General features: G+C 35.0%; 1 protein-coding gene across 2 annotated transcripts in view; it reads right to left on the reverse strand.

Moving 5' to 3' along the window:
* Positions 1–3,987: 3,987 nt before the first annotated feature.
* Positions 3,988–15,201, reverse strand: part of LOC106668544 (dnaJ homolog subfamily C member 13) — a 46,044-nt gene continuing 34,830 nt past the window's right edge. Inside the window, exons 25-37 of one of the 2 annotated variants that reach the window (XM_024225306.1) lie at positions 14,704–14,888; positions 14,392–14,583; positions 14,143–14,322; positions 13,843–14,010; positions 13,563–13,778; positions 13,364–13,496; positions 10,838–11,104; positions 10,504–10,786; positions 10,238–10,439; positions 8,920–9,099; positions 8,286–8,426; positions 7,969–8,209; positions 3,988–5,093 (exon numbers count right to left, since the gene is read on the reverse strand). In XM_024225306.1, the coding sequence (XP_024081074.1) occupies positions 5,008–5,093; positions 7,969–8,209; positions 8,286–8,426; positions 8,920–9,099; positions 10,238–10,439; positions 10,504–10,786; positions 10,838–11,104; positions 13,364–13,496; positions 13,563–13,778; positions 13,843–14,010; positions 14,143–14,322; positions 14,392–14,583; positions 14,704–14,888 (2,474 nt within the window). In that variant the 3' untranslated portion in view covers positions 3,988–5,007. The remainder of the gene's footprint in view (positions 5,094–7,968; positions 8,210–8,285; positions 8,427–8,919; positions 9,100–10,237; positions 10,440–10,503; positions 10,787–10,837; positions 11,105–13,363; positions 13,497–13,562; positions 13,779–13,842; positions 14,011–14,142; positions 14,323–14,391; positions 14,584–14,703; positions 14,889–15,201) is intronic. The other variant, XM_024225307.1, reaches the window with a different exon arrangement.

Below are 15,201 nucleotides of genomic sequence, written 5' to 3' on the forward strand. Positions count from 1 at the left end.
CTTCGTGCACACGGAGGCTACATGAACATATCGTTTTACACCATATTGCTATATGCTCGAAATGAAGACATAACATTGCATTGGTGCCAGGACATACACGCATACTGGAAACTGCTGAAAAGTCGCCTTTATTTTCTTCGATGGGGTCGAGGTATCAAAGAGTTGATGTCAATTATAGCTTGTTCCGGTTTCCTTTTTATTCTTTTGACATCCACTACTCCTTGCTCTGTGATTTCTTCTTTTTAAATTACTACTCAGGGCATATGCGTAGATCTCTAGCTGAGATCACACTCTGGGAGGTATATAGTTTTCTATGCGGGTACGTTTTGACATGAAACTCATCCCCATGCACACCTTACAGTGGCTTGGAGCCTCTCTTCTACTCCTATTAATAATGTTCCAGCGGCTGTCTTTTTCACATTTTTTACTCGACCCAATTGTCTTTTCATAAGTTTGCATAATTTTATTGGGGAGTCATCCTTAAAAGTTCTAGCTTTTTTTTCAACAATGCAATTTCGGAAAGTTTCTCTCTTAATATCTGCCCATCACTGGCTTGTCTCATTTACCCTCAATTTTGCTGTTCTTTTTCTCTTTTTAAGGGTTGCTGTATCTACAGCAACATCGTCGATGTTCGTATGTCCTGTTATAGCTTATGGTGTCCATATGTTGGGTAATGCCTTGCTCTACTGACTCCAATGGGATCCTGGAAAGTTAACCTGAGGATGACCAATATCTGCAGACTCACCAGCGTTCAGGATTTCTGGATCTACTAACCTGTGAGGATAAGGTCAGTGCCAACTAGATAAAGGCATGGAAAGACGCAGTCCTCCAGACTTAGGAGGGGATGAGATACCCAGACCAGTTGCCTGCATCACCTACATACCAGACTCTAAAAAAAGGAAGACTCCAGTCAATCCAGTAGGTCGATAGGATCTTAGCTAGGCCGGAATCCTCCAACCGGAAATTAAACATTCACCTATGGATTGTCTGAGAAGAGACTCAACAAGAGAAGTGTACAGAATGGACCTTCTCCTTGGACAAAGAATCTTTGATGAGCTCCAGAAGATAGATATGCACTCCCATCTTGGAATGGGATTAATCTGCTTTCAGCGAAAAGGATAGGGTGAGGAAAAAGAAAGACAAAAGGCTGGGGAGGAGCCATGCACGAGCCCACTCATAAAGATACAAGGCCACAACTGCAGGTAGAATGAATGGAGGAAGATATCCCTTGTAAGGTACTTCAGCCCAATGAAGGAAGGGTGGGGAGGTGTAAAGGTCAACCTCCAGCATGCAAAGGCTGCGTCAGCCACCTATGGAGTTGGTTTGTCAGGGAGGGCCTGGATGTCGCCATGGTCCAAGAGCTTGAGTAAATAACGGGAATATAAGAGGAACCCCAATAAATACAGGTAATATACCAAAGGGCATCTTTAAGACCCCAGGCTTGTATAGCATTTAATTAAAGAATTAGCTGCACACTAATACTATGTTCCAGTGACATTGTTACAGCAGTCCTAACAGCAAAGACTGCCGGTGGAGAAAGAGATGGTTAATCTGCTTAGCCTACTTCTAAAAAGAGGAATAATGCCCACCCAAGTTGGCTGGATGTCATAGTGAGGTACTCAAGGAGGCAAAACATGAAACTAGATTTGGGATGTTATGCAAATGCTCACTGTATTACACGGGAAGAACACACATCAACAACCGAGGTGAATCCTTATCACTAACCTAAGTGATGAAGGGTTAAATATTGCTAATATAGGCACAGAACCCGTCTTTATCACCTCATGTAGGTAGGAAATCTTAGAGACTTGACCATTATTTCTCAAGAGGTGATTAATAATATTTTAAACCGAAATGTATCCAGGGTACCATCAAATTCTGATCATAGGCATATCAGATTTGATTTGAACACTCCCTCTCTCATGTTATAAACCTATAGAAACCCCAGGAACACTACTAGTACGGGTATAAAAACCCTCCAACAATCCTTACAGGGGTTAAACAAGGAATTAAGATACAGGGAAAGCCTAGAATTTCTGTGCATGAGGTGACCAGTGCCATAGTGAGCTCCTACCCAGTAAACTGCACAAAAAAGATAGGCAAAATAAATACAAAATTGTCTGGTGGTCCTAGAACGACTGAGAGTAAGGACACTATTCAACCGAGCTAGGCCCATAATGAGTGGGCCACATACAAAGATGCCCTGACTCAGTTCAATAAAGAAATCCAAAAAGCTAAATGGGACTCGTGGTGGACATTCTACGATAAACTTAAGAAACACCTTAGTGTGAATGCATACACAAAGACCTAGCCAAGGATAGTCTAAGGAGGCAGGTAAGCTTCCTCACGAACCCAGATGGAATCTTTTCACAAACGGAAGGTTTTATTATAAGTCATTTTAGCCTGATAAATCGAAAGAAAATGGTATATTTTCTGCTCTCCTTCAGGAAGAGAAACCTACCCAAATCATACAGACCAATTAGTTTTACCTCCTTCTTCGAAAAACGAAAACAAGACAAAATAAATGTGGATGTAAGGAGTGTCGGGAGGAAAGAATAAAAGGCGCAAACTTTGACCTAGCTAAACCTCTAGCCACACGCCAAATTTCCAAGCTGAGATCCATGCAATACAAACTATGTGCAAGAAATACTTAAAAATATATTTAAAAAATGCTCAGACAGCCAAGCAGCATTGAAGGCTTTACACACTCCAACTCTTGGATCCTGAAATATAATTCTGACACAGGTGCCAGGACATGAGGGTATTGAAGGCAAATGTTTACACAAATGTTTATGTATAATAATTGTTTACAATTAATTAAGGTTTTTTGTTGAGATGAAAAAAAGTTAATGGCACAAGAGGGATTCGAACCCACGACCTTCGGCTAGATACGCCGCTGCTCTACCACCTGAGCTATCGTGACCTCGATCCACTCGGACATCAACTCCCCATCNAGGTCACGATAGCTCAGGTGGTAGAGCAGCGGCGTATTTAGCCGAAGGTCGTGGGTTCGAATCCCTCTCGTGCCATTAACTTTTTTTCATCTCAACAAAAAACCTTAATTAATTGTAAAGTATTAATTGGTCAAGCGGACCACGAAATTAGTGAATATAATAATTGTTTTAATTATTATTTCAAGTGTTTATATTTTTCTTCATTTTTTATGGAAATGATGAAATTTTGTAAGTCCAAGAACAACCTGGAGGGAGAAAAAGACGTCACCTTTTTAATAAGGAGATTTCAATGCATGAACGCACTTTCTGCAGTTACTCTCTAGTCTCCAGTACACATAAAAGCCACGAGAAGTGAAAGGCTCAAATTTGTACGTGTCACATTTCAATTTATTTCAGTGACAATGTTATGATTTAGATTTCGTGATTAGGCCTAGAGTAAAAAATAAAAGAGAATAGGGAAGAGACAGTCGAGGAGAGGTGAACAAGCCATTCCGTGTAGATGATAGACAAAAGGAGTGTGCGATCCTCAAAAGAATAAAAAAAGTGTTGTATTCCTTAAAATAGAGTGCTTCGGTCCACTGCAGGCTGAATGTAAATAGTGAGTACATATCCACCCTTGTTCTAAATGGTCTGGCAAACGCTTTGCAGGAAATTACTGTTTATTTAAATTTAAAAAGTTTTGTTTGTTTAAAATTTAAAAAGGAAATGTATTGGTTTTAATTGTTATTTTCTTGTGTGATTAATAAATTGTTTTCAAACTTTAATTAAATTTTATTATAAAAAGGCTCCTGATCGGCTCTATTCAGGTTCGATCAAGACCTCTGGGGCTCTGTTTCTCATAAAAAGGATTCAGAGTTGGGCCCGTCTTGTTGAATCGAGAACAGATTGTGACACATGTATGTACATACATGAGCAGATTTGAGCTTATTTAAATCAGTATCAGTACTACTATTATCTATATCAATATGTGTTGGTATGAATTGTATTGGAAGTGGAAATTTGATTTAATAATGTAATTAAATAATATGCAATCTAATATATATACACATATATATTTTATGTGAAAATACAATATTGTTTTGTAACATGATTAACATATATGAGGAGTTACACACTTTGCTTATTATTGGGCATCATTATTTGTATATTATATTCATTAAAGAAAATTTTGCTTGGAACAAAATATGTACAGGCTTTTCTGGTAATGAATTACATAAAAAACCATCAAATAGTATAATCTTGAAAAATAAGGCATTTAATAAGGCACTATTGGTAGGGAAAGCATTATTTATAATGGGAAAGAAATCATGTTTTTAAACTTCTCGTCTTAGAATTCAATGTTTATGACTTTTTTACTTTGTAATAGTTTAATGCAAACCCATAAACTGGGACAAGATGTATAATCTCTTATGAATAAAAATAATTAAAAAATTCAAAGAAACACTATAAATCGATAAGCACATTTATTTGTAAAGAACACTGTCTTTTTATTATTTTTATTATTATATTACTTGTGCAATCGTTATATTTTTAAATTTATTTTTATCAAATGGTCATTACATTTTTTTAAATATAAATTTAATTTATTTTTCACCTTCTCTAATAATTACATGTTAGCTCTCTTTCCTTTCTGTCCTTATAAAATCATACAAATCTTAACCAATTTCCAAGACGAATAGTAATGATTTATACACAACTAACTACTAAAACATTTTTTTTAAGCAAAAAAATAAAAAAAGTATCACATTTGTGACAATTGGTTTTTAACCAAAATAATAGAAATACATTTACAACAACTAGATTTTATTTGTATATTAACAATATTTCTTACCAATGACAATATATATCAACAAAATGCATGGAATATCACATGAAATTATATACATTCAAAAATATGGATATAACTTCTTTGCCCTAAACTTTAATTACTATCATTCTTCATTACTCTATAAGGTTATAGTACATTCTATATAATTGGTAGGAACATGTTATTTTATTATTGCATAATTTTACATATATTTATATATTACATATATATAACTGCATAGATATTTTACTTGTGGGAAATGTCTTCAACAGGTGGCGGCACGCTTGGCATTGGTTTAGTACCTTGAGTTAGATATCCAGCTGTAGTAGGGCCTAAACGTGTAAAAATAAAATTATAAATCACAGATATTACACCAATGGAAAATAAAATTCCAATATATTCTGAATGTTATGTAAACCTTTCTTGAATCAATAATAAAATTAATAAGGTTGATAAACCAATTAAGCAAAGTACGTGATAGATCGCCTTGTAACCGGTTCATGCCTTATATATAGATATATGCAAATGGGAACTAAAAGAAAACTGGACAAGCAGTGATCATAGAGTCATCCTTATAGAAATAAGCAAAAACTACTCAGCATACCAAGATGTAAGAGGATTCTCCACCAAAAATGCTGATGGGGAAGGCTACCGTCTCCTAGAGAGCCAAATCATCGAAGAAGACTTAGACTCCCGCAACACAGGAATGCCAAGTGAGACTGAATATACTGCAAATGTAATTACAAACACGATCCTAAAAGCGTGCGAAAAAACAATCCCATGAAGAAGGAAGCGGACCTTAAAAGGAAAACCCTAGTGGAATAAGGATTTGACTCTTAAATTACCTGATTATAGAAGACGAGCTTACCAACAGACCAGAGACCCAGCCATCAGAAACTTGAATACATAATAGCAAAAAGAGAATTTGCTAAATCTATAGAACAAATTAAGTTAAAGAGCTGGAAGGATTACGTGGAGAAGGAGAGAACGGATAGCTCATGGATAAATTCAAAACTGAAGGAGTCATAGAATCGATATGAAGAAATGGGTTTCACACGGTATCCACACAAGAAAAATCCTCAACCCTCCTAAAAGGATTTTTCAAGGCATCAGTAGAAAAATATAAGACAAAATTAACCAACTCCTGAATCACTCTGCTGTACGTAAACTGTGTTCCATGGACAATTGATGATGTTAAGATAGTGATAGCATCTTTGAAAAAGAAAAACCAGGTTTAGATACAATCACCAGCGAAATAATTGTCAAAAGCGAGCCAATATTCCCTACTTTAACTAGCATGTACAATGATTGTCTAAAACTAGGATTTAGACACTTTCCAAAAATTTGGAAAAAAGCAAGAATTGCTTAAACCAGGAAACAGACCAATAGATGAAACAAGCTCATACAGGCCTATTTGCTCTTTACCAGTCATTGGAAAGATCCTAGAAAAACTACTGCTGTCAAAAGTAAACCCAACAGTAGACACCCAGCTATCGCGAAGACAATTCGGAGCACGGAAAGGCATGTCGACAGAAGACGCACTATGCAAATTATATGATAGGACAGTAAACACAAATATGTCCTAACAATCTTTCTTGACATCCAAGGTGCCTTTGACTCTATAGAATGGTACATCCTACTGAACGAATTAAAATAATATGGCTGCCCACAAAATATTTTCCGATTGATCGCGAGCTATTTTGGGGACAGATGGGTGGAAATCTCAACTAAATACACCACACCAGCACAAGTGGTTTCTAAGCATATACAAAATTAAAGTTATCCTCAGACAAATGCCATACACTACTACTCAAACGAAAAGCCATAACGGCTCCAATCGTAACAATCGAAGGTAAACAAATAACGCCAAGTGTAAAAGTTAAATATCTTGGAGCGGAACTGGGACACAAACTCAACCCATCCCATCACGTCACCAAAATAAGAGAAATGACCAGATGCACGTTCTCGAAACTGGGCAGGACCGCCAAATCTACTTGGGGCCAGTAATTATCAAGAATGAACATATTCAGCTGAAACAAGGAAGGTACAAGAATGTGATTGCTAGATCTTCACTCTTGGAAGAAAAATTGACAGAGGACCCAGGCTGTGCATTTCTGTCATATGAAGATGAAATAAAATGCCATACGTTTTACATCGACAGCACAATGCTCACACAATCAGGCTGAATTAGCCATTTTAAAAGCATTAAAATGGGTCTAAGAAACATGTTATCAAAAAGAATGTAAAATCAGGTAGGCATTAGAATTCAGAAAACAAACAGTAACTGCCCAAAAAGTGCTGAAACTTATAACAAAACTTGAAATTAAGGGATATAAATTCAGCTTAACCTGGGGGGCATTGAAGGGAATGAAGAAGCTTCCCGCAGCGCAAAAAAGGCAGCAGGGAGCGACAAATTTTTACCTTACTACTAATTTCTCATGTGAAGAGGGTAATTGACAGAACACATAATGGAATCGTAAGTGGCTGGAAAAAGAAAATAAAAGTAATACCAAAATGTATTTCCCTACTGTGGAGGCCAGATTTCACATGACTGGAGAGTAACAAAAATCCTTCCAGATCATGGAAAACAATGTCTGTCTAGCTCTAACATGGGAACATTATATTTATGAACAATTTAGATTTGGTATGGGATGAAAAGCAAATTCAATTGTTATCAGCGGAGCTTTTGACCTATTTTAAGGTTATCATCAGGATTGTTTTGCCCTGACGAAGACCTTAAAATAGGTTGAAAGCTTGACAGATTTGTTTTTCATCCAAACCAAGATCCAGATTATTCATGAGTAAAAAGGTGGATACATTTGACATTTTAAAATATATTTTCCATCATATTTTATCATTTTACCTATTTTTGTAATCATTGAATCATTATTAAATTAATGGAATAAATATTCAATTTTTTCACTTCATTAAGTCTAAAAAAATTTTATTATCAAAAGAAATAATCGTTATTATTAATTTCAAATGTGTTGGATCCTGCTTGAAGTGACCACCATGGTGCACATGAGAGAGGATGCTAAATAACAATGCGATAACATGCTACAGAAATTTCGGGTCCATGGAACCACTGGGATTTTCATAAAATGTACTAAAATTGGAGAAACTGCAGACTGATTTTTATCTCATGTCATTTTTGTGAAACAAAAAGTCCCACACCTACTCTATTCAAATAATAAATCAACAATTTACCTGTGAGATAAGGTGCACTGGTTGAATTTGTTATAAATAAGTCATGTTTTTGTTCACTGTATGCAGACCAAATTGGCGATTTATTTAAAGCAGCTTCCACATTTGATCCGTAAGTCACACTTGAAATCATACTTTTCAAAGCTTTAACGATGAACGCTTTAGCACGGGCTGGATTTTCTGATAAACTCAAATTATCTCCAAGGAGTCCCAATAAAAAAGAAATTAAACCTGTCTCCAATGCCTAAAACATATTTTTTGTAAACATATAACTTCTTGTACCTGCATTAATTCAAAATATAGGAAATAAAAATAATTACCGTTTTTATAAGAGACTCGTGCTTAAACGAAAATAATTTGCTTAGGCAGTCACAACCTATGTCGGTTAATTCAGGATGTGCCTTTATTGCTTCCTTAATGCAGCTTATACAGTCTATTTGTGAAATACTGTTTACACAAATCTAAAATGTATACATTTGTTAATATGTACATTTATTAGCTGACTTTTATTTAAAAAAGACTTGGATTATTTATTGTATACCGTTAAAAAATGTACTTATTATTATTTGGTCAATAATTATTTTAAAATAATAAAAAGTTATTTATATTATTATATAATAAAAAGTTATTTATATTATTATATAATAAAAAGTTATTTATATTATTATATAATAAAAAATTATAAAATAAAAGGTAAAACCAATCTAAATAAAAACAAATGTGGACCCGAAATTGTTCTTATTCCACAACAGTGTCCTCAATCTATGCTTTCTGTCAATAATTAAAAATTGAAAGAAAACAATGAAAAATACCAATGAACATTATCATAAGTTGATATAATTAACAAACAAAAATAGTTAAAAAGTTGATTATTATCAAAATAAATAGGGGGGTTATATGGGGATCATTTAATAAACCAAGCGCATGTATAATTTTAAATTAAAAATAATTTACCTCATTTGCAAAAATCAAATTGAACATTTTCAGCAGATGCTTTGATAGGTTGGCATTCGGCAATGTCCACTGTGAAAACAATTTGGGGAGATGTCCTAACGCAGGTATATCATTAGTTATGACAGTATTGTAAGTAAGAACATTGGTTAAAGCGTTTCCCACTGGATCTAAAGTGTCACTCTATAAACAGACAATATCATTATATAATTAATTAAAGCAATTTTTTTAGAAATGGTTTACATCAACAGGGATAAACACAGTATCAATTACAGAACAGACGCATGTAAACTTAGTCGCAGCTACGCTAATATCATTAATCAAATTCAATATTGATAACATAAATATATCATCACATCATACAAAACATATAATACAACATAAAACAATCATCACATAACACACATCAAACATTTCTATATAGTCTAATTCTTCAACAATTTGGCTTTCCTTTCCATAATTATCCCCGTCTATATAATCCTGAAAGGATAATCAAGTTGAACCATTGCCCACGTTTTTTCCCATTTCAACTCAAAGAAGCCGACTCCTCATATAAAATTGTCTTTCTATCCTGACTTCCTTCCCCCATCCCTTCAAAATCCAACGTATATAAACTTAAAACAGCAATATCTCACTGGCACCTCAACAAGACACACAAGAATGACACAATTACACAGAAAACAAACACTTTGAGTGAGTATAAATACTTTGATTGAATATAATTTTTTTTGCATTGTATAATTTCATTCTGTTCCACATCCTACATGTATTTGTTAAATTTAAACAATGTTCGTAAATCCCAGGCCCTAAAGATGGTCTCAATAAAGATTGAAACGTTGGCACGATAAAGAAAATGTTTTTCTAAAGCCTATGTCACACTAGACTGCATCTCACGATCTCCGAATAATCATTATTTAAACAGTAGGATCTATTGGTCAAGAAAATGTCAAAAAAGAAATTTGGTTGTCAATCATTTTGCTCTGGCTATCCTCACAGGTCGGTCTGTCATGCATTTCGACATTTTGCCATTTATAAGACCAACAATAGAAATGACGAATGGTGGAGTGAGTGCAGTGTTACGGTGAGTAGTAACTATCTTTTTAAAAGGATTCAACCCAACAATTGGTAAAGACCAAATCATAGGTTCATCACCCCGCAGATCACATGGAAAGATCTCACAATTAAAAAAAAAACCATTAGGATTTTGCCAATTACTTAATGAACCAAATGATACTTTTTTTTTTTTTAAACAAAAGTCAGAAGTTTTGATTATTTTACTTATATTTGTTTTAACTTTCACAAAAATAAATAAATAAATTACCTGTGGTTTAAGCATGATTTTCACTAGTGCATCGAGTAAATCTGAAAGAAATTTTACAGGTTTTCGAAGACTCCAAGTTGGATTGTTATTATAAAGCCTTAGATAAACTCTGCCAATAAACAGTTCATTGGTACTGTTTATACTACTCAAGTCAGGCATTTTAACAGCTATATCAGGATTTTGTTTTTGAACACAGTATTGCCTATGAAGGTTTCATGTTAGTATTTACAACTTAATAATGCTCACTTTTTACTTTCTCAGCTTACTTTTTGCAATGTTCAGATATAATCTTCGATAATTGCTCTCTATGAACATCATTCCAAATTATTTCAGGATTTTCCTGATTGTTAAGCAAAATGGTGATAGCCATGTCAGATGAATCGACCAGTGCATCACATATCGCATCGGGTAGAGCTTGGAGGAGATTTAACTTAATTCTTTGCCCAGAAACTTTGTCTTCTATCAATCTTCCCAATACGACTGCAGTTTTAGTCTTAACATCTATGTCTTTGCTGTTTAATAAAATATCCAGTAAATATTGTACACCACCTGTAAATATAAAAGTGTTTATCTATTTACTAAATTAATATGTCAAATTACCTTTTGTAATTATCTCCTTAACGATCGCAGAAGAGGTGATCAGGTTGTGGAGAATATTTAAAGCTATTGATTGGTGAGTAGGCAGACTGTATAACACAAGTAACAAGTCTAACAGAACTCCACACGCAGCCACATCATTGACACACTCTTGTATTTTAGTAATTTGAGAAAGAATCTGTAAAGTCTTCAGTTGGATTTGCTCATAGTTATCCAACATTAGCATTGAAAAGAGTAACTTCATTTGGCCTATGCACTGAATGGCAACATCTAGAATATATCATATATGTTATCTTGTGTGTTAATATAAGTATCATATTATATAATTTTAACATGGCTGAATTTTTGGGCCGGATACACAAATGTTTTTTGCATAATTGATTTCACGTTGGGTTGTTAGGTTTATTAATCTTCCAATACAACCGCATTTTTGTTTTAACATCTTTGTTGCTTAATAAATTATTGAGTAAATATCGGACACTGCCTATAAATATAAATAGTAATATTATCAGGTTTATTTTAACCTGATAACACAAGTGGTACAACAGTAGAATCGGGGTGGTAAAATGGTTTTTTTTTTTTTTTTTTTTTTTTTTAAAGATGTCAGGACGAACTTCCCAATCACCTTTCTACATGTGAAACATTGTACAAAACATCTTTCACCCCCTCCCTTCTTAGAGAAAATAAGCACATTTATTTTGATAAGTGATATTAGTGTTACCAGCGAGCGTTTAAGGTATATATGACCTCTAAGATGTTTTTCATATACACTATTCCACAAAAAAATTAACGCACATTAAATATTATTCACTTTTTGCTGGGCTGTGATTTTCTACGTGTTTTATTAAAAAAAAAAAAAAAAAAAAAAAAAAAAAAAAAAACGAACACAACACTGCTACACTTTCACACTAGGTGGCTGCTCTTGGGACTTGGTACACCCCCGCTGGTGGATGAGGATATCTAGGCCTGGGGGTCTTGCCTCCCGAACTTCGGAGAGAGCAATTTACCCTTGGTTATGCGGCCAGGTTCTTGGCCAAGCCAGAGCACCCCCTCACTAAGAAGATCCTCCACTGCCCGTACAGAGTTGTCTACGACGGGCTTCGCTCACGGATGTGACCCCTTGGGATTCGCTTCGGTGAATCCTTAGGGATGGCCAGTGCTTCGGTGGGGCCACCGGCCGACACCACACTGGACCTTTCCGGCCGTACTTGTCCGTGACGATCTGGCGAACTTGCCCAAATCGTGTACTCCGCCGTACCTCTACAAGTCTAGGTTCCTTGAACTTAGAAATAGATATGTCGGTTGTCGTCTGATTTTTACAGATGGGTCTAAGGCCGGCGATGGTGTGGCGTGTGCTGTGTATGGCGTGAGGGAGTGGCCACCTTCTGGTTGTTGCCTCCTCATTGCAGTGTATAACAGCACAGCTGTACGCGATTTGGCACGCTCTTGAGGCGGTGCGGACCGGGGAGGGGGGCTCAGCCTTGTTCTCTGTAGACCCTCTCGTCGTACTCTTGTTAGAGAAATACGCGGAGCAGGAGCCTCTCGGAAAAACAGTGGTTGTTGTCTGGATTCCTGGACATGTCGGCCGAGGCGGCGAAAGCTGGTACATCCCACCCTCCGGATCGGACCATCGCGATCAGGCTCCCTACACGCAGTAAAAATTATGATAAAAGAAAGATGGCAGCGTCAGTGGGCGGGTTCGTTGGAGAGGCTCTTGCGAGTCAAAAGCATGACCGGTAGATGGCCCTTAAAGAACCTGAGCAGGGGACGAGGGATCGTCCTCACCCGACTGAGGATTGACCATACGTGGTTGACACACGGACACTTACTTTTGGGCCAAAGCCCGCGCAGGTGCCCCTTATGCAGAGAAAGGTTGCTCGATGTGTCCCACATAATAAAGGCGTGTCATGCCTTGACTCCATACAGAGAGCGTGTAGGTAGGCCACCGGATTTAAGAAGAGTTCTCGAACACAGTAGCGAGTTTCAGGGCCCCCTGTTCCGTTTTTTAGAGGAATTGGGGATTTTTTATTGTATATAGCCTTCAAAATACAAAATGTGTTTTGTATGAGTGAATGCATTTATTGGTGTGAATGGGAAGGCTTCTCCATCGCCTCTCAGGTGTGTCGTGACTTGGGCTGGTGGCGGAAATTTTATAAAAATTAGAGTAGTTTATTGTAGTGAACAGGTAGATGGAGGAATATCATGTACTCCATGACAGTGAGTGACAATTGTCCATTTGAATAAAAAACCATTAAATGTTGAAAATGCACTATTTTTTCCTGTATTTTTAAATTAGCAAAACACCTTGTAAAATATGAGATCTCAAAGGAAACTAACGCATAAAAATATTTTTAACTAATTTAAAAACTCTTTTCAGTGTGTAAACAATAATGGCTAAATAAATATTGTGAGAAAACACAAGAGGGATAAAATCAAATTATTACAAAATGCTACGGACTTATTTTATAACCCAACACAAAGGCACACTAGTTCTTTATTTAAGCATAAAAATTACTGAAGATGAAATACCTTGATATTTATGTACAACGTGGTTAAATGCTGTAAGTGCCATTAAAATATTATTACTCTCCTCTTCCAGTTTTGTTTTATTTGTGTTTTCTTTTAAGTAATCCAAAATATCCAGAACAAATTCTTTGACATTCTGATAAATGAAAAAAAAAATTAAGTTAAAAAAACAATAATAAGGAAATATATTTTTATTCATTACTGTAATTTTGTAAGTAGGTTGTTCATTGTATATGCGAATATATATTCCACCAATAATCAATTCTGAAGAATAAACAGAGGAAGAAAACGTAACATTATTGTATGATTGATCTCTCATTTGCTTTCTTTGTTCCAAAAACTCATTTAGCTCTGCTCTTGTACTGTTATTCCATATTAGATAAGGGGTTTCACAATTGCTTGTTAGAATTTTTAAAACCTGAAAGAAATCCCATTAATTATTATTAACGTAATTTTAGAGGACAACCAGATTAATTTTGTACCTGTTCTGGCTGGTCATCCATTATCATATTGGCTAAGTAAGGTGTTAAGAGCATTGATAATATACTTTTAACTTTAGGATTGTGCGGACTTTTGTCATTTGAATCTTTATATCCACTAATCCGAGCACACGCTTCAACTGAAAGTTTCGCTATTTCATTCCATGCTTTCTAAAAGAGAAAATAACAGATAAATTTATGTAATTAGTAGTTTATATTTATTAGATTATGCTATACATGTAAATGTATGAAAAAGAATTACAAACTAAGATTGATTACCAATAATAAAAATTAAAACAATACCTGCTGATTATCTTCTTGGGTGCTTTCTATCCCACATTCCTCTAATGTGAAGTCGTATAAAAATAAATAAGAAAGCAAATACCATAAAATACCGTGATTTAATAATGACATCTGTAGAAAAGGGTCTACAGTCAAAGCACTTACACACTCTACTACAGCACAGTTTAGCTTTATAAGGTTCTAAAAAACAATTAATCTTTATAGTTATATGAAACAAAGGAGTTTATCGAAAAAAATTATAATAATTACTTTAAAATGTAACACTCGAAGAATATCAGGAATCAAATTTGGTAGGCACTGGAATGTTTCTCTGCAACTGTGGAATGAAGCAGCGATGGTGAACGATTTTGTACAATGCAGACATATTTGTGAAAGTGAATCATTGTCAGTAGTCGATTCACTTAGAATAGAAACACATCTTTCAAATGCAACTAAAGTCACCTGTAAAATATGAAAATAAACTACTTATTTGTCGTGACGATAAAGAAAAAGACGAGAAGAGACAAATACACATGCCCAAAAATTTTTAATTTGAGTTGTAGATTTCTAAATAGTAATTACCTGGAAGCCATTTTCTCTATTAAATTCTTCAGCGTTTAAAGCTGAGCATTTGATAGTATGATAAATTAATTCAATTGCTGATTGTAAGAGTAATGTTTGTTTTGAAAACAAATGTTCATCATTTGCTTCTAGCTGTATGGTTTTTATGAGCTGTTTGTAGCCAGCATATTTGTAAGGTTGCAGCTCTGAAATGGAAAAAATGCGTAAACTCATAACATTTTATCATAGAAAAACAGAAAATTTTTGTTTTCATTTGTTTATATGTTAAGTTATAAGTTTTGTTCGACAGTTTTGAAGGGTTACTTATTTGATGTGTGGAGTGGTGAATTATTCAAAAAGTGGGACCTTGGCACCTCTATTCCAGCTAACTTCTCTAGCATAGATGCATAAATATTTATTTCTTTTGCTTGGGACCTCCAATTTTGGATTATTATTATTGTTGTTGACAATTATTTATTGATAACTCCTTATTGAAGTTCTATATTAACAAATTTAAAA

This window comes from Cimex lectularius, unplaced genomic scaffold (genome assembly GCF_000648675.2).
Source record: "Cimex lectularius strain Harlan isolate CLEC.00 unplaced genomic scaffold, Clec_2.1 scaffold21, whole genome shotgun sequence".
Lineage (NCBI taxonomy): Eukaryota > Metazoa > Arthropoda > Insecta > Hemiptera > Cimicidae > Cimex > Cimex lectularius.